The sequence below is a fragment of the Pleurodeles waltl genome, chromosome 6 (genome assembly GCF_031143425.1).
Source record: "Pleurodeles waltl isolate 20211129_DDA chromosome 6, aPleWal1.hap1.20221129, whole genome shotgun sequence".
Lineage (NCBI taxonomy): Eukaryota > Metazoa > Chordata > Amphibia > Caudata > Salamandridae > Pleurodeles > Pleurodeles waltl.
The window spans coordinates 21,622,468-21,641,387 of record NC_090445.1 but is presented as its reverse complement, the minus strand read 5'-3'; the positions used below and the strand labels follow the sequence as shown (position 1 = coordinate 21,641,387).

The 18,920-nt window shown below is 46.3% G+C and overlaps 1 protein-coding gene across 1 annotated transcript in view; it reads left to right on the top strand.

Annotated features, from left to right (window-relative positions):
• FIBCD1 (fibrinogen C domain containing 1) overlaps positions 1-18,920 on the top strand; it is a 498,989-nt gene that overhangs the window by 204,259 nt on the left and 275,810 nt on the right. The window contains exon 3 of the mRNA XM_069237071.1: positions 9,134-9,610. Within this exon, the coding sequence (XP_069093172.1) occupies positions 9,134-9,610 (477 nt within the window). The remainder of the gene's footprint in view (positions 1-9,133; positions 9,611-18,920) is intronic.

The following is an 18,920-nucleotide window of genomic DNA, read 5'->3' as shown; positions in this document are numbered from 1 at the left end:
GTGCTCCAGACCTCTGCCATCTTGGAAACAGAGGTGCTGCTGGCACACTGGACTGCTCTGAGTGGCCAGTGCCATCAGGTGACGTCAGAGACTCCTTCTGATAGGCTCCTTCAGGTGTTGCTAGCCTATCCTCTCTCCTAGGTAGCCAAACCCTCTTTTCTGGCTATTTAGGGTCTCTGTCTCTTGGGATTCCTTAGATAACGAATGCAAGAGCTCATCCGAGTTCTTCTGCATCTCTCTCTTCACCTTCTGCCAAGGAATCGACTGCTGACCGCGCTGGAAGCCTGCAAAACTGCAACATAGTAGCAAAGACGACTACTGCAACTCTGTAACGCTGATCCTGCCACCTTCTCGACTGTTTTCCTGGTGGTGCATGCTGTGGGGGTAGTCTGCCTCCTCTCTGCACTAGAAGCTCCGAAGATATCTCCCGTGGGTCGACGGAATCGTCCCCCTGCAACCGCAGGCACCAAAGAACTGCATCACCGGTACCTTGGGTCTCCTCTCAGCACGACGAGCGAGGTCCCTTGAATCCAGCAACTCGGTCCAAGTGACTCCCACAGTCCAGTGACTCTTCAGTCCAAGTTTGGTGGAAGTAAGTCCTTGCCTCCCCACGCCAGACTGCATTGCTGGGAACCACGACTTTTGCAGCTACACTGGCCTCCGTGCACTTCCGGCAAAAATCCTTTGTGCACAGTCCAGCCTGTGTCCACGGCACTCTAACCTGCATTGCACGACCTACTAGGTTGTTCTCCGGCGACGTGGGACTCCTTTGTGCAACTTCGGCTGAGCACCGTTTCACGCATCCTTGTAGTGCCTGTTTCTGGCACTTCTGCGGGTGCTGCCTGCTGCTGAGAGGGCTCCTTGTCTTGCTCGACGCCCCCTCTGTCCCCTGACGCAATTGGCAACATCCTGATCCCTCCTGGGCCACAGCAGCATCCAAAAACACTAACGGCATGATTTGCAGCTAGCAAGGCTTGTTGGCGGTCTTTCGGCGGGAAAACACTTCTGCACAACTCTCCGCGGCGTGTGGGATCCGTCCTCCAAAGGGGAAGTCTCTAGCCCTTGTCGTTCTTGCAGAAACCTACGCTTCTACTGTCTACTAGCAGCATCTTTGCACCCACAGCTGGCATTTCCTGGGCATCTGCCCATCTCCAACTTGCTTGTGACTTTTGGACTTGGTCCCCTTGTTCCACAGGTACCCTCGACTGGAAATCCATCATTGTTGCATTGTTGGTTTGTGTCTTTCCTGTAGAATTCCCCTATCACGACTCCTATGTCCTTTGGGGAACTTTAGTGCACTTTGCACTCACTTTTCAGGGTCTTGGGGTGGGCTATTTTTCTAACCCTTACTATTTTCTAATAGTCCCAGCGACTCTCTACAAGGTCACATAGGTTTGGGGTCCATTCGTGGTTCGCATTCCACTTTTGGAGTATATGGTTTGTGTTGCCCCTATCCCTATGTGTCTCTATTGCATCCTATTGTAACTATACATTGTTTGCACTGTTTTCTAATACTATTACTGCATATTTTGGTATTGTGTACATAGATCTTGTGTATATTTGCTATCCTCATACTGAGGGTACTCACTGAGATACTTTTGGCATATTGTAATAAAAATAAAGTACCTTTATTTTTAGTATATCTGTGTATTGTGTTTTCTCATGATATTGTGCATATGACACTAAGTGGTACTGTAGTAGCTTCACACGTCTCCTAGTTCAGCCTAAGCTGCTCTGCTAAGCTACCATTATCTATCAGCCTAAGCTGCTAGACACCCTATACACTAATAAGGGATAACTGGGCCTGGTGCAAGGTGCAAGTACCCCTAGGTACTCACTACAAGCCAGTCCAGCCTCCTACAGTCCTTACTTATGAACCATACTTTATACTGCAATTAATTGCTTGAAAAGTCACGTCCTTTCAGTGGGACCTTAACAATTAATTAGTAGCGCACTTTTAAAAAAGGAGGACTAGGGTCCATGTCCTCCGGTCTAATCTCCCACAACTACGGAACGAACTGGCATTCTATACAGGAAGTTATCTTGTTTGGACCTTTTCATCTTTGATGTGTTCTCAACACAGTGTCTGTGAATTCACTGCTGCTTTCAGACTGGTGTCTGTGAATTCACTGCTGCTCTGAACACAGTGTCTGTGAATTCACTGCTGCTTTCAGACGGGTGTCTGTGAATTCACTGCTGCTCTGAGAACAGTGTCTGTGAATCCATTGCTGCTTTCAGACCAGTGTCTGTGAATTCACTGCTGCTTTGAGAGCAGTGTCTGTGAATCCACTGCTGTTCTGAGACCAGTGTCTGGGAATTCACTGCTGCTTTGAGACCAGTGTCTGTGAATTCACTGGTGCTTTTAGAACAGTATCTGTGAAATCACTGCTGAGTTGAGAACAGTGTCTGTGAAATCACTGCTAAGCTAAGAACAGTGCATGTAAATTCACGGTTGCTTTGCGAACAGTGTCTGTGAATTCACTGCTGTTGTGAGAACAGTGTCTGTGCATTCACTGCTGCTTTGAGAGCAGTGTCCTTGAAATGAATGCTGCTCTGAGAAGAGTGATTTTTTGTAATAATGAAGGAGTAAATATTTCCACCACGTTTAGACTAATGAGTTTAAGGTTCTTCTTGCCTGCAATATACAAAAGCCTTCCTTATGCAACCAGTTGTTGATGTTTTCACCATCTGAGCAAAAATTGTATATTTTTAAAACCTGAATATTGTAATAAACTTTTGGCACTTAACTACATCTGAGCAAAACTTCTATTACACCAGCATAATTGTGGTGGGTGAAGTGTGTCCTTGTGCCTAAAAATAATGCAAGGATAAACTTCACATCAAAATATCGGGCAAAACACCAGATTAGCATTTTGCATATTTTGTGCAATTTTTCCCAAAATGTTCTGTAATTACGCGTAAGAAAGTGTAGTGAATTTCTCCCACCCATAGAGTTATCCAGTTAATCTTGCGAAGTGTTCATAATGGCTCTGAACTCCATGTGCAATGTTTTTATTTACTAGCTTTGTTGGAGCTAGAAATATCTTTTTGTTGAAATTGTTGAACAGATGGTGGAATGTTGGGCAAGTGCGACAAACACAACACTTTGCCCAATACACTTTGGCACAAAATCGAGACCTTCAGATGGGCTGCCCTAGAAGCCTCCATGAACGCCTTCTTGGCTGTCACTGCTCCTCTGCTGTGGGCTCACGTGCTGAAGGTTCAGTCCCTTCCCTTAGTCCCAACGTTCTTGTGATGCCAAGAATAGTTCACATGAGAGGCGCAGTGCACATGTGTGCTCGGGCAGATTCATACACTTTCAGGTCGCAGCCTACCAGACGGTGCAGCTGCCTGGTTTGCTAAAGACATCTTAGGGACTTTCAGGAAGTTGACTTAGGAATGCATTCCACCTAATGATTCTCATTGGCTTTCTGGTTTGTAACTCACATTTTCTTGCTTTCCATTTGCTGGCTTTATTTGCTTTAGGCTCTCCAAGTTCAGCTCCTCCCTCCCGTTGCCTAAACTGTTTTTACTGTATTCATCCACAAACTCCATTTCTGTGAACACGCCTGTGCATCTTGTTCTTATCTCATTACATTTGCTCATTTAAAGGCTAGATCAAATGTTAGGTGCTGTCTTCCAAGGGTGTTTATTTACTTTTCCTTCTCTGACTTCAAAGTGAGAGGATTTATGTGACAATCTTCACGGATACTGGGTGTAGGAAAGAGTTTTTCAGCGCACTACAATATTTAAATGAACTGTGTAAGAATTTCTGAATATATCAGAATTAGGAACACAAATGAAGCACTTTTTTGGTATTTCGGAGTGTGTTGGGAACAAATACTTTAATATAATCAAAATTATTTATTACACTAGGTGATGCTTTTTCCATACATTTTCGTTTGTGCAGTGTGTAGTTGTATTAGTAAAAGTGTATGTCTGTTCAAATGTAATGCTCATTTCAATTGAAAATATGTTGCCTGTATTTGCAGTGCGCTACTGTACATGCATAGTCCGTTCTACACCACTGCACTCTACTCTGCACCACTCCACTGTACACCTTCTCCATGCCACTGCACTCTGCACCACTCCACTGCACCACTGCACTGTATGCCACTTCATGCCAAGCCTCTATAGTTTACACTGAACACCCTACTCTATGCCAATGCACACTGTGCCACTCTACATCACGGCACTCTACGCCACTGCACTCCACACAACTCCAACCTCGGCCACACCAATCTACTCTGCACAGCTCCACTCTATGCCACTGTACTCTATGACACTCTGCACCACTGCACTCTACGCCACTGCACTCTATGCCAATACACTGTACGCCAACGCACTTCACTCTGTAACACTCAACTCTATACCCTTGCACTCTACGCCAATCCACTGTACACTACTCTAATCTACTCTGCACCACTGCACTCTATGCTGCTGCACTCTACAGCATTTTACTCTATGCCATAACACTCCACCCCACTCCATGCAACTGCACTCTACCATGTGCCACTCTGCATCACTTCACTTTACTATAAAACAATCTACTCTACACCTGCGCACTCTATACCACTCTACTCCACTGTGCATCACTCCACTCTGTAACTGCACTCTACACCACTCTACTCTTAAGTTGTCTTAACCACTGCAGTCTATGCAAATTCACTGTATGTCACTGTACTTTTATCCACTGCAGTCTATTCTAGATCACTGTACTCTACGCCACTTTTCTCTATGCCACTTTACTCCATTCTGTATCACTGCACTCTCACACTGTACTCTGCAACACTGCACTCTCTGCCACTCTACCCTGCACTACCCCACTCCACTCTATGTCACTGCACACTGCAGCACTATACTCTACTATGCACTACTCTGTGCTACTCTACCCTGCACCACTCTATGCCACTGCACTCCATGCCGCTCTACTCTGCACTACTCTACTCGATGCCACTGCAGTCTATATCACTGTACTCTACTATGTACTACTCTGCGCTACTCTACTCTGCACCACTCTATGTCACTGCACTCCATGCCACTCTACTCTGCACTACTCTACTCGATGCCACTGCACTCTATAGCACTGTCCTCTAATATGCACCACTCTGTACTACCCTATTCTGCACCACTCTATGCCACTGCACTCAATATCACTCAACTCTACTCTGCACCACTGCACTCTGCATCACTCAACTTTACGCCACTCCACTCTGGACTGTTCTATTGCACTTTACTCTGTCATTGCACTGTACACCGCTGCACTCTATGCCACTGTACTCTGCTCTAGACCACTGTACTCTATGCCACTGCTCTCCTTGCCACTCTACTCTGCTACAGTCTGACACTACTCTGCAACACAGCACTCTCTGCCAGTGAACTCTATGCCACTCTACTCTGCACTACTCAACTCTATGCTACTCCACTCTATGCCACTGCATTCTGTCACTGCATGCTACAGCACTATACTCTACTATGCACCACTCTGTGCTACTCTACTCTGCACCACTCTTGGCCACTGCACTCCATGCCACTCTACTCTGCACTACCCCACTCCATGCTACTGCACTCTATGTCACTTCACTCTATGTCACTGCACGCTACAGCACTATACTCTACTCTGCACCACTCTTCGCCACTGCACTCCATGCCACTCTATGCCACTGCACTCTATAGAACTGTACTCTACTATGCACCTCTCTGTGCTACTCTACTCTGCACCACTCTATGCCACTGCACTCTATGTGACTGCACTCCATGCCACTGTACTCTGCACTATTCCACTCTGTGCCACTGCGCTCTATAGCACTGTACTCTACTATGCACCACTCTGTGCTACTCTACTCTGCAGCACTCTATGCCACTGCACTCCATGCCACTTTACTCTGCACCTATCCCACTCTATGCCACTGCAGTCTATAGCACTGTACTCTACTATGCACCACTCTGTGCTACTCTACTCTGCACCACTCTATGCCACTGCACTCAATATCACTCGACTCTACTCTGCACCACTGCACTCTGCATCGCTCAACTCTACGCCACTCCACTCTGCACTATTCTATTGCACTTTACTCTGTCATTGCACTCTACACCACTGCACTCTATGCACTGTACTCTACTCTAGATCACTGTACTCTATGCCACTGCTCTCCGTGCCACTCTACTCCACTCTACTCTGCTACAGTCTGACACTACTCTGCAACACAGCACTCTCTGCCAGTGAACTCTACGCCACTCTACTCTCCACTACTCAACTCTATGCTACTCCACTCTATGCCACTGCATTCTATGTCACTGCACGCTACAGCACTATACTCTACTATGCACCACTCTGTGCTACTCTACTCTGCACCACTCTTCACCACTGCACTCCATGCCACTCTACTCTGCACTACCCCACTCTATGCTACTCCACTCTATGCCACTGCACTCTATGTCACTGCACACAACAGCACTATACTCTACTATGCACCAATCTTCGCCACTGCACTCCATGCCACTCTACTCTGCACTACTCCACTCTATGCCACTGCACTCTATGTCACTGCACTCAACAGCACTATACTCTACTATGCACCACTCTGTGCTACTCTACTCTGCACCACTCTTCGCAACTGCACTCCATGCCACTCTACTCTGCACTACCCCACTCTATGCTACTGCACTCTATGTCACTGCACGCTACAGCACTATACTCTACTCTGCACCACTCTTCGCCACTGCACTCCATGCCACTCTACTCTGCACTACCCCTCTCTGTGCTACTCCACTCTATGTCAGTGCACTCTATGTCACTGCACGCTACAGCACTATACTCTACTCTGCGCCAATCTTGGCCACTGCACCCAGGCCACTCTACTCTGCACTACTCCACTCTATGCCACTGCACTCTATAGCACTGTACTCTACTATGCACCAATCTGTACTACTCTACTCTGCACCACTCTATGCCACTGCACTCCATGCCACTCTACTCTGCACTGCTCCACTCTATGCCACTGCACTCTATAGCACTGTATTCTACTATGCACCACTCTGTACTACTCTACTCTGCAGCACTCAATGCCACTGCACTCCATGCCACTCTACTCTGCACTACCCCACTCTATGCTACTCCACTCTATGGCACTGTACTCTACTATGCACCACTCTGTACTACTCTACTCTGCACTACTCTATGCCACTGCACTCCATGCCACTCTACTCTGCACTACTCCACTCTGTGCCACTGCATATAGCACTGTACTCTACTATGCACCACTCTGTGCTACTCTACTCTGCAGCACTCAATGCCACTGCCCTCCATGCCACTGTACTCTGCACTACTCCACTCTGTGCCACTGCACTCTATAGCACTGTACTCTACTATGCACCACTCTGTGCTACTCTACTCTGCACCACTCTTCGCCACTGCACTCCATGCCACTCTACTCTGCACTCTACCCCACTCTATGCCACTGCACTCCGTAGCACTGTACTCTACTATGCACCACTCTGTACTACTCTACTCTGCACCACTCTATGCCACTGCACTCCATGCCACTCTACTCTGCACTGCTCCACTCTATGCCACTGCACTCTATAGCACTGTACTCTACTATGCACCACTCTGTGCTACTCTACTCTGCACCACTCTATGCCACTGCACTCAATATCACTCAACTCTATTCTGCACCACTGCACTCTGTGCACTGTAATCTACTCTAGATCACTGTACTCTATGCCACTGCTCTCCGTGCCACTCTACTCCACCCCACTCTGCTACAGTCTGACACTACTCTGCAACACAGCACTCTCTAGTGAACTCTACGCCACTCTACTCTGCACTACTCAACTCTATGCTACTCCACTCTATGCCACTGCATTCTATACCACTTCACTCTACAGCACTATACTCTACTCTACACCACTATATGCTACTGTACTCTACACCACTCTATGCCACTTTACTCCATGCCACTCAAATCTACTCTACATTCTACATCACTGCACTCTATGGCACTCAATTCTACACCACTGCACTCTGCATCACTCAACTCTATGCCACCCCATTCTGAACTATTCTACACCACTCTATTCTGCGCCACTGCACTCTATACCACTGCACTCTACGCCACTCTACTCTGCGCAACTGTACTTTGCGCCACTCTACTCTGCTCCACTCCGCACCTCTGCACTCTACTATGCACCGCTCTAACTTACTCCACTGCATTATACGACACTGCATTGTACGCCACTGATTTCAATGCCACTGCACTCAATTCCACTGCATTCTATGCCACTATACTCTGCAACACTCTCTACCAATGCACTCTACACCGGTCCTGTCTATCTGCCACTCCAGAACACTCTACTCCACTCTTTGCCGTTCCACTCTAGGGCACCCCACAACATGGTTAAAACACATCGGCAAAGCCTATTGCATAGGCGAGACCTATTGGCTTTGCCAATGCTTGTTGTTAGTGCCCCCATATTTTGGCAGGATTAATAGCCTAATTTTAGGGAATAAAAGGGGCCAGTGCTACTGTTATCAGGGACCCAGCGTACATGCAGGTAACTAATATGTATACATATGAAAAAACTGTGTGTGCAAAAATAAATGTTTATGATTAAAAATAGATAAATATATTTAAAAATATATGGCATGCGCATAAAAACATGTTTGAATAAAAATAAATGTGTGTGAACAAAAATAAGCACATAAATGCACATAAATATGCAAAATCCTATGAATTGTGTGTGAATAAAATACATTTTTATTATTAAAAATAAATAAATATATAAAAACACGGAATGTGCATGAAGAAAATAAATGTGTTTGAATAAAAGTAAATGTGTGAACAAAAATAAACACATGAAGAAAAATAAATATGTAAAATCGCTTGATATGTGTGTGAATAAAATAAATGTGTTTGAATAAAAATAAATGTGTGCAAATAGAAATAAACACATGAATACAAATAATTGTGTGAAGTGATATGAAATGTGTGCGAATAAAAATAAATGTGTTTGATTAAAATTGGATGATTATGAATAGAATATATGTGTGTGCGGACGGATGCGCCCGGTGCAGGGCTAGTGAATGAGCGCCCTCCTCGCCCCTGACTGACCCTCATCTCTCTCTCCCCAGCGGGTGAGCTGCGGGTACATCCTGTGCACCGTGCTGCTGTCCGTGGCCATCCTGCTGGCCATCGCCGTGACCGGTGCCATCCTCTTCATGAACCACTACCACGCGCCGGCCACCGACTCCCCGCCAGTCATCAGCACCAACCCCGACGACCCCGCGGCCTCGGTGACCATCGACAAGGGCGACAACTCCCACATCCGAATCTACATCGAGCCCAGCTGCCCCGAGCAGTCCGGCGGCTTCGCGCGCCTCGAAGCCCTGCAGTCCTCGGCGCTGCGGGCTCTGGCGGACCAGGAGTCCGAGCTGCGGGCAGCCCGTGGGCAGGAGGGGGCGCAGCTGCTGGCCCTGGGCTCTGAGGTGGGCAAGGTGCTTGCGCTAGCTGCCCAGCTGAAGGCCGACGGAGAGGTGCTGCGGCGAGGGCACAGCGCCCTGGCACAGGAGCTGGGCACCATGCAGGGCGAGCAGGGGCGGCTGATACAGGTGAGGCACCGGGCATTCATCGCCACCTTCCGACTGGCAGGGATAGGATAGGATGGGAGCTGGGCACCCTGCAGGGCGAGCAGGGGCGGCTGATACAGGTGAGGCACCGGGCACCCATCACCACCTTTCGACTGGCATGGGTAGGATAGGATGGGAGCTGGGCATCCTGCAGGGCGAGCAGAGGCCGCTGATACAGGTGAGACACCGGGCATTCATCACCACCATCCGACTGGCAGGGTTAGGATAGGAGCTGGGCACCCTGCAGGGCGAGCAGGGGCGGCTGATCCAGGTGAGGCACCGGGCACCCATCACCACCTTCTGACTGGCAGGGATAGGATAGGATGGGAGCTGGGCACCCTACATGGCGAGCAGAGGCCGCTGATACAGGTGAGACACCGGGCACCCATCACCACCTTCTGACTGGCAGGGTTAGGTTAGGATAGGAGCTGGGCACCCTGCAGGGCGAGCAGGGGCGGCTGATACAGGTGAGACACCGGGCACCCATCACCACCTTCTGACTGGCATGGGTAGGATAGGATGGGAGCTGGGCACCCTGCAGGGCGAGCAGAGGCCGCTGATAAAGGTGAGACACCGGGCACCCATCACCAGCTTCCGACTGGCAGGGTTAGGTTAGGATAGGTTAAATGTGGTTAGGGCAGGTTAGATTAGGGCAGGTTAGTTTAGGTCATGGGTGATGGACTGTGTTAGGTTAGTAAATAGGTATTAGACGATAGGTTAGGTTAGTTATGTAATAGGTGATAGGTTAGGTAATAGGTGGTGGTCTAGCTTAGGTTAGGTTAGGCTGGGTTGGGTTAAAGATGATGGACCAGGTGAGCAATATTGCTGACTTAACGGAGACATTGGAGTCAGACCAGGATTTCTACCTAAGCTGGGAAGAGCTAAAATATCATACTTGGCCTACGGCAATGATTTATTGATATTGTCACAAACACCAATGGTCCTTCAACATCAATCAAACAATCTAAATAAATTCAACTTGGAGAACGGACTAATTGCCAATTTATCAAAAACAAAAGTCATGATTTTGGGAAAGAAACCTAAGTTGGTGAGGTGGGTCCTTAGAGATGATACCTTGAAATAGTCAAACGATATGACTATCTTGGGATTACAATTGACAGCAAGATATCATGGTCTAACCATCAGGAAGTTTAAGTCAGCCACTATCACCAAATCAGTCGCAAGATTTCCAAACTTGTTTGGCGGTAAAGCAATGAAGCCATCACAGAAAGCATTAAATATGAAAAGTATTCCATACTAGTTATATGCATCTCCAGTAGTAAACCAGAAAACCATTGCCAGCCTTGACAAAACTTTCATGCAATGTGTTCATAACCCCCTTTATATCCGTACGACTACTCCACACTGTGTCATCAGGACAGAACTAAGTCAAAAATCATTAATATCAGTCATCACAGATGCTCAGCGAACCTCTTCTGTGATTGTGCAAGAGAGGAACTGTCATCACTGAAATTCTTAATCCATCAGGAAGTGAAGAAAACTACATATAAGGATCTAGAGTTGCATGTTCTATGCACGATTGCAGGATTGTTGGAAGTTACAAACTACATGACTTAGAGTCGCTGGCACTGTTCACTCGAACGGCTCAGTAAAATCTATCCCATGGAAATTTTAATGTTAGCCAGAAGTACCCTGACTTACCTCGGGCCAAACTATACAACCATATTGATTTAGACTTCAACAGTTTTTTCTTGCCGAGCCAAGAGTATCTTGGGTCAAACTCGCCTGGGTATCTTAAAATGAAATTCCTAAGGTTCAGATTGTTTTATATTCCGAATTATGAATTCAAGGGAAAATGGACACCGGTATTTAAAGATAAAAATGTTTGCCTGCTCTGTGGACTCACATTTGAATCCCTTCTTCACATTTTATGTATTTGCCCCAAACTCCTGTAATTTAGAACAAAGTACTTGTGACCCATTTTTAAGGAGGCAAAACTAAGATCAACTGTGGAGGCTGTTAGATACAGTTTTAGTCTGTTTTCAGACCAGGCACAAAAAGCATTATACTCTTGATTTTAGCACTTGACTCTATACTCTGATGAATATATTTAAGTAAGTCGCTTTCGTAAATTGATTTTAAATTACAGGTCTTTGCATACTTTGCACTGAACCTTTTTTTGTGTTTATGAAAATGAGTTCCTTTAGATTCTTAAAATGTCATTAAAGACCTAATGAAGAAGCTGCCAGAGAAGGGGAGAGCATTTGAGATATTAGCTCAATCATTAGTTACTGGAAAGCTATCCAATATTCTAATAGTGTCCGGGACATTAGTATGATAACAATGTCAAGCAAGTTTTTAGACTAGGTTTATAAAGCCCCATATTTTCGACTCATATTTTGAATTTAACTTGTTTCTGTTTAGATCCGGGTTAACTGTTTTTAAGCTTTGATTTTAGTACGTTATGGTTCTATAACTTATTACTGACACTTGATATTTGTGTTGATCCAGGTGTTTTATATTTGCTATTATTGTAATCTTTGATTAATAAAATAAATCTATTACTCGGACAACTAGGTTAGGAAATAGATAATAGATGAAAGGTTAGGTTAGGTTAGGTTAGGCTATGGATGATGGACTAGGTTAGGAAATAGGTAATACAAGATAGGCTAGGTTAGGTTAGGCTATGGGTGATGGACTAGGTTAAAAAAAGGTAATAGATGATAGGTTAGGTTAGGTTAGGCTATGGGTGATGGACTAGGTGAGGAAATAGGTAATAGATGATAGGCTAAGTTAGACTATGGTCGATGGACTAAGTTAGGAAATAGATAATAGATGATAGGTTAAGTTAGGTTAGGCTATGAGAGATGGATTAGGTTAGGAAATAGGTAACAGATGATAGGTTCTGTTTGATGATGGACTATGGACCTGATTTAATTGTGATTCATATTCCAGCGGATGGGATATCTGTCACCATTTTGTCAGAGTTACCTGTCCACCAAATTCTAAATCAGGCCCTATGTTAGGTGAGATAATATGTAATAGGCGATACGTTAGGTCAGCTTAGCTCAGGTTAGAGAGAAGAGCGGCAGAGAGACATAGGATTACTGGAATAAATGTCCATAAAACATGATCAGGCTAATACAACACAATAAGAACCATAAAACCACAACCCTCTAAAATCAACCCATATCTTATTAAAATATGACTAAATAAATGTGAGTTCTCTACCTGTTGTTTTTAATACAGAGTAAAAAGCGTGCAAGGCCTACAGCTACATCAAAAAGTTCATATTCATCAACAACGCTATGCGTTCCTGTCTGGACCAGGTGTTATATTTAATAAATTAGAGTTTTAAAAACTGAATATGAGCTGATTTAACATACAAACAGACTATCAAAATATGACATATAGACTAATTCGTCCTTCGGGGGCTATGGGCACAGCCCATTGTGTGCTAGAAAGCGTATACCATTCTTGCCGAGAGAAAATCAGATTGCAGCCAAGCCAGATTTTTAACAAGTCTACACTATGAGTGCAATCTGTCAAACTAAAAACATATGGGAAAAAGTCACCGTGCCCTAAAGTTTTATATGTAAGACTGATGGAAGGTTTCTTAGACAAACAGGTATTATTGTGAGTGGCAGAGACTTGGAATGCTGAGTCCTCCAATGATAGGTTGGGTGTGATGGGCTATGTTAGGTGTAATGGGCTAGGCTAGGGTAGGTTAAGTTAGGTTAGGTGTGACAGGCTAGGTTAGGTGTAATGGGCTAGGTAAGGTTAGGTGTGATGGGCTAGGTTAGGTTAAGTGTGGTGGGCTAGGTTAGGTTAGGTGTGACCTAACCACATCTTCAACCTCGATAGCAAGACGATTGGCGACAAGCTCAAGAAAGTCCTGAAGCCTCCATCACCACGGCCTCTTTCCATGAGGACAGGAAACACGCTGAACTGAGGCCCCTACTGAAGAAACCATCTGCTGACCCAGCAGATCCAAAGAACTACCGCCCATCTCCCTGCTCACCTTCCTGGCGAAGGTTCTTGAAAAGTTAATCAACCAGCAACTCACTGAACACCTGGAATACTGCACCCTTCTGGACTCCAGATTCCAAGCCAAGCACATCACTGAGACAGCTTTGATCGCAGCCACTGATGACATCAGGGCCCTCCTAAACCATGGCGAAAGAGCAGCCCTCATCGTTCTGGGCCTGCCAGTCGCCTTCGACACTGTCTCCCAACACATCTTGATCAACAGACTCCACCAAATTAGAATCCAAGGAGACACCCTCAGATGGATCGCCTCATACCTCACCAGAAGAACCCAGAGAATCCGTCTCACACCATTCACCTTTGAACCCAAGAAGATCATCTGTGGCATCCGACACGGATCGTCCCTCAGCCCCACCCTCTTCAACATGTACATGACCTCCCCCCACCAGCCAACACCGTCGGATCACATTCACTCAACATAATCTTCTATGCTGACGACACCCAGCTCATCCTCTCTCTGCTGGAAGACCCCTCCACCACCAGAGCCAACTTCCGCTGACGTATGATAAACGTCGCTGACTGGATGAGGGACAACTGTCTCAACCTCAACCTGGACAAGGCAGAAGTCCTCATCTTTGGGAACCACACCTCACCATGGAACAACACTTGGTCACCTGCTCAACTCGGCCCTTCCTCCGCCCCAACTGACCACACCCGCAATCTTGGCGTCATCTTGGACAGCAAGTTATCTATGCAGTAACAGGTAAACGCAGTGTCGTCTACCTGCTTCCACACGCTACGCATGCTCCGTAAGATCTTCAGGTGGCTCCCAATCAACCCCAGAAGGACCATCACTCAAGCTCTCATCATCTGCAGGCTGTACCACAGGAACACTGTCTACGTAGGAATCACTTGATGCCTCCTGAAGAGACTGCAGACAATACAAAACTCAGCGGCAAGACTCATCGTTGACCTCCCTAGGTGGACACACATCACCTTGCATCTCAAGAAGCTACACTGGCTCCAGAACCAGAAGAGATGCCTGTTCAAGATGCCGACCCATGCATACAAAGCCCTGCACAACGAAGGACCAGCATATATCAACAAACAAATGACCTTCATCAACCGACTAGACACCTGAAATCTGCCTCCCTTTTCCTCGCAGACAACCCCTGGATCCACCGATCCAAGAGCGCAGGACACTCCTTCTCTCACCTGGTGGCCAAAGCGTGGAACGACCTTCGTCTCCACCACAGGAATGCCACATCGCTCTGGCCACGGCCAAACTCCAGAAGAGGCTGCAACGCATACAGAACCCCTCTGCACGCCTCATCCAGAACATCCCGCCACTGCCACATCACTGACCACCTGAGAGACCTGACTGGCTCCCCGTCAACAAGAGAATCACGTTCAAACTCCTCACCTCCGCTCCACCAACCTCGCCCTCGCAACCGTCCCACGGGTCTGCAGAATCACAACCGGTGGCAGATGATTCTCGCACCTCGACACCAAGACGTTGAACACTCTTCCCACCCACCTGCGTCAGACCAAAGATCTCCTTACCTTCAGGAGACATCTCAAGACCTGGCTGTTCGAGCAGTAGCAGCACCTCCCCCCAGCCTCTCCCCCCACCCACCTCAGCACCTTGAGACCCTCACGCGTGAGTAGTGGCTTTACAAATTACTGATTGATTGATTGGAAATTATGGAAAGGACTGAAAACATGGCTGTTGAGTGAACAGAGCACCGCAAAGAAGCTAGCAACCCCAGCGCCTTGAGACTCTCACTGGTGATTTGCTAAGCTTTATAAAGCCTGATTGATTGATTGATTGATTGCCTAGGTTTGGTTATTTATGTGAGATCAGGTTATGTTGAGTGAGTGATTATGTTAGGTTAGGTGTGATGGACGGGTGAGTGGTTAGGTTAGGTTATTTATGTTAGATCCGGTTATGTTGAGTGAGCGGTTATGTTAGGTTAGTGATTGAATTAGGTGTGATGGATGGGTGAGTGGTTAGGTTATTTATATGAGATCAGGTTATGTTGAGTGAGTGGTTATGTTACATTAATATTTAGGTTAGGTGTGATGGGCAGGTAAGTGGTTAGATTATGTATGTAAAATAAGGTTATGTTGAGTGAGTGGTTAGGTTAGCTTAGGTTATGTTTAGTTAGGATATAGTGTTAATATGGGTTACTTTAAGTTAGGTTGTATTAGGTTAAGTTATGTTTGGTTAGGATATGTTGTTAATATGGGTTACTTTAAGTTAGGTTGTTTTTGGTTAGGTTATGTTTGGTTAGGATATGATGTTATTATGGGTTACTTTAGGTTAGGTTGTATTAGGTTAGGTTTGGCTAGGTTAGGTGTGATTGGTGGGTGAGTAGTTGCTTAGGTTATTTATGTGAGATGAGGTTATGTTGAGTGAGTGGGTATTTTAGGTTAGTGGTTAGGTTAGATGTGATGGGCAGGTGAGTGGTTAGGTTAGCTTAGGTTATGTTTGGTTAGAATATGTTGTTCATATGGGTTACTTTAAGTAAGGTTGTATTTGGTTAGGGTAGGTTAGTTTAGGTTATGTTAGGTTAGGATATGATGTTATTATGTGTTACTTTTGGTTAGGTTGTAGTTGGTTAGGTTAGATTATGTTTGATATGTTGTTAATATGGGTTACTTTAAGTTAGGTTGTATTTGGTCAGGTTAGGTTAGATTAGGTTATGTTTGGTTAGGATATGATGTTATTATGGGTTACTTTAGGTTAGTTTGTAGTTGGTTAGGTTAGGTTAGGTTTGGTTAGGATATGATGTTATTATGGGTTACTTTAGGTTAGGTTGTCTACGTTAGGTTTGGTTAGGTTCGGTGTGATTGGCGGGTGAGTTGTTGCTTAGGTTATTTAAGTGAGATCAGGTTATGCTGAGTGAGTGGTTAGGTTAGATGTGATGGGCAGGTGAGTGGTTAGGTTAGGTTATGTTTGGTTAGGATATGTTGTTAATATGGGTTACTTTAAGCTAGGTTGTATTTGGTTAGCTTAGGTTAGGTTAGGTTAGGTTAGGATATGTTATTATGGGTTACTTTAGGTTAGGTTGTATTAGTTTAAGTTTGGTTAGGTCAGGTGTGATTGGCGGGTGAGTTGTTGCTTAGGTTATTTATGTGAGATCAGGTTATTCTGAGTGAGTGGTTACGTTAGGCTAGTGGTTAGGTTAGATGTGATTAGGTTTGGTTAGGATATGTTATTATGGGTTACTTAAGGTTAGGTTGTATTTGGTTAGGTTAGGTTAGGTTATGTTTGGTTAGGATATGTTATTATGGGTTACTTTAGGTTAGGTTGTATTTGGTTAGGTTAGGTTATGTTTGGTTAGGATATGTTATTATGGGTTACTTAAGGTTAGGTTGTATTAGTTTAAGTTTGGTTAGGTCAGGTGTGATTGGCGGGTGAGTTGTTGCTTAGGTTATTTATGTGAGATCAGGTTATGTTGAGTGAGTGGGTATGTTAGGTTAGTAGTTAGGTTAGATGTGATGGGCGAGTGAGTGGTTAGGTTAGGTTGTGTTTGGTTAGGATATGATGTTCTTAACATGGGTTACTTTGGGTTAGGTTGGGTTAGGTTACCTCTGCTTAGCTAAGCGTTGGTTAGGCTAGGTTCAAAGGTTCAATTCGAGTCCCTTCAAGCTTTGTCTGTTGTGCTCCCCCGCTGATCTCCTGTGAGCTCTTGGTGTTACCCTGGGTTACCTTGTCATATATATATATTTAGTTAAAGACAGATGCACCTCTAACAACATGCGCCCTCCCAGGTGGTGGTGTAACAAAGGCCCCCACAGCCCCTGCGGTGCCGGTGGTGGCCCCGAGCTCCAGGCGGCCCCCTCAGCACAGCACCCTGGCCTGAGAGCTCGTGAGTAAGTACGTGGGGGGGGGGGGCTCCATGTTCTTTGCATGCCCCCCCCCCCCTTTAAGGTTGTTACGCCACTGTCTGCAGGGGACTCCTACTTTCAGGGCTGTTACTGGGGCTCCAAAGGAGAGTGCTGGTGATGAAACACATCTTTGGGGTGCCACGAATGACCCCCGCAGGAGGGGGTGTTGTGCAGAGCCTGGCCCGGGACCGTGCGCTTCGAGCCCACAGTGCCCCGCAGTGACCTGTAATGTCCACATGATGGACGGTAATGTGTGCAGGACGCGGTATATTACAAGCCCCGAGCAGGACGCGACGCCGTATATTACAAGCCCAGGGCATCGTATATTACAAGCCTAGAGCAGGACGCCGTTTATTACAAGCCCAGGGCAGGACGCAGTATATTACGAGCACAAAGCAGGACTGCGTATATTACAATCCCAGAGCCCTCGCACCCTCCTGGGCTCCCCAGAGTACCCGGACCCTCCTTCTCAATTAGCAGGAGGGCTCCGCGGATTCTGTACCTGCTCCGCAGATAAACGCGGGTCACGGGTTCGAGCCCCTCCAGACCTCGTTAATCCTCCCGGGGTCGATAAGTTGAATACTGCTCTCTGGTGCAATAAAAGCCTGGTTATCAGCACTTTGAGACTCGCTGAGCCAAGGGCCGCTTATTGAGACATAAATCACGACTTCTGTCGCTACTGGCAACAGGGCTTGCGACCCTTAATGTTTCAAGGAGGAGGGTTCCTGGTCGGATGAGCGCCCCCTCCGGGCCGGGCTGGGCAAGAACTGTCCCCAGCCATGCGCGAGTATTGTGTCCCACCCGCACGATGTGCTACCCCCCTTCTCTTCCTCGCGCTTGAAAAATGCAAATAACTTGCACATAAAATATTTAGAAACTGATTACCTTGGGGCAAAAGTGAGTGCTTGGCTCCCCTCTTATCCCCGTGAAGCGTATTCTGTTGTTTTACATTTTTATGTGTATAAATGTCACAATACTGTTTTATTTGTGTATAACAGCCCCCCTGTCCCCCTCCCCCACAGGAAAAAAACCAACACGTTAAAAGAATGAAAAAGTGAAGTGTAACTCCGTCACCAAGGCACCTGTCCCTCGAAAAACACAGGGATGGAGAGTCTCCCGCACCCAAGACCCCCCACCTCCGCACGCCCTGCCACCCACACGATCCGGACACCCTCTGCGCCCCCCTGGCGAAATACATCCCAGCTCCAGTAATTTACAAGACTGGAAAATACCACACATGATTCCACCGTACTCCTCCCTGGCCTGTTCACATGTGCACATGTGCACAAAGACATGCACGAATGTTCACATGTGTACAAAGACATGCACGAATGTTCACATGTGTATAAAGATATGCTTGAACGTTCACATGTGTACAAAGACATGGATGAATGTTCACAAGTGTACAAAGATATGCTTGAATGTTCACATGTGTAGAAAGACATGCTTG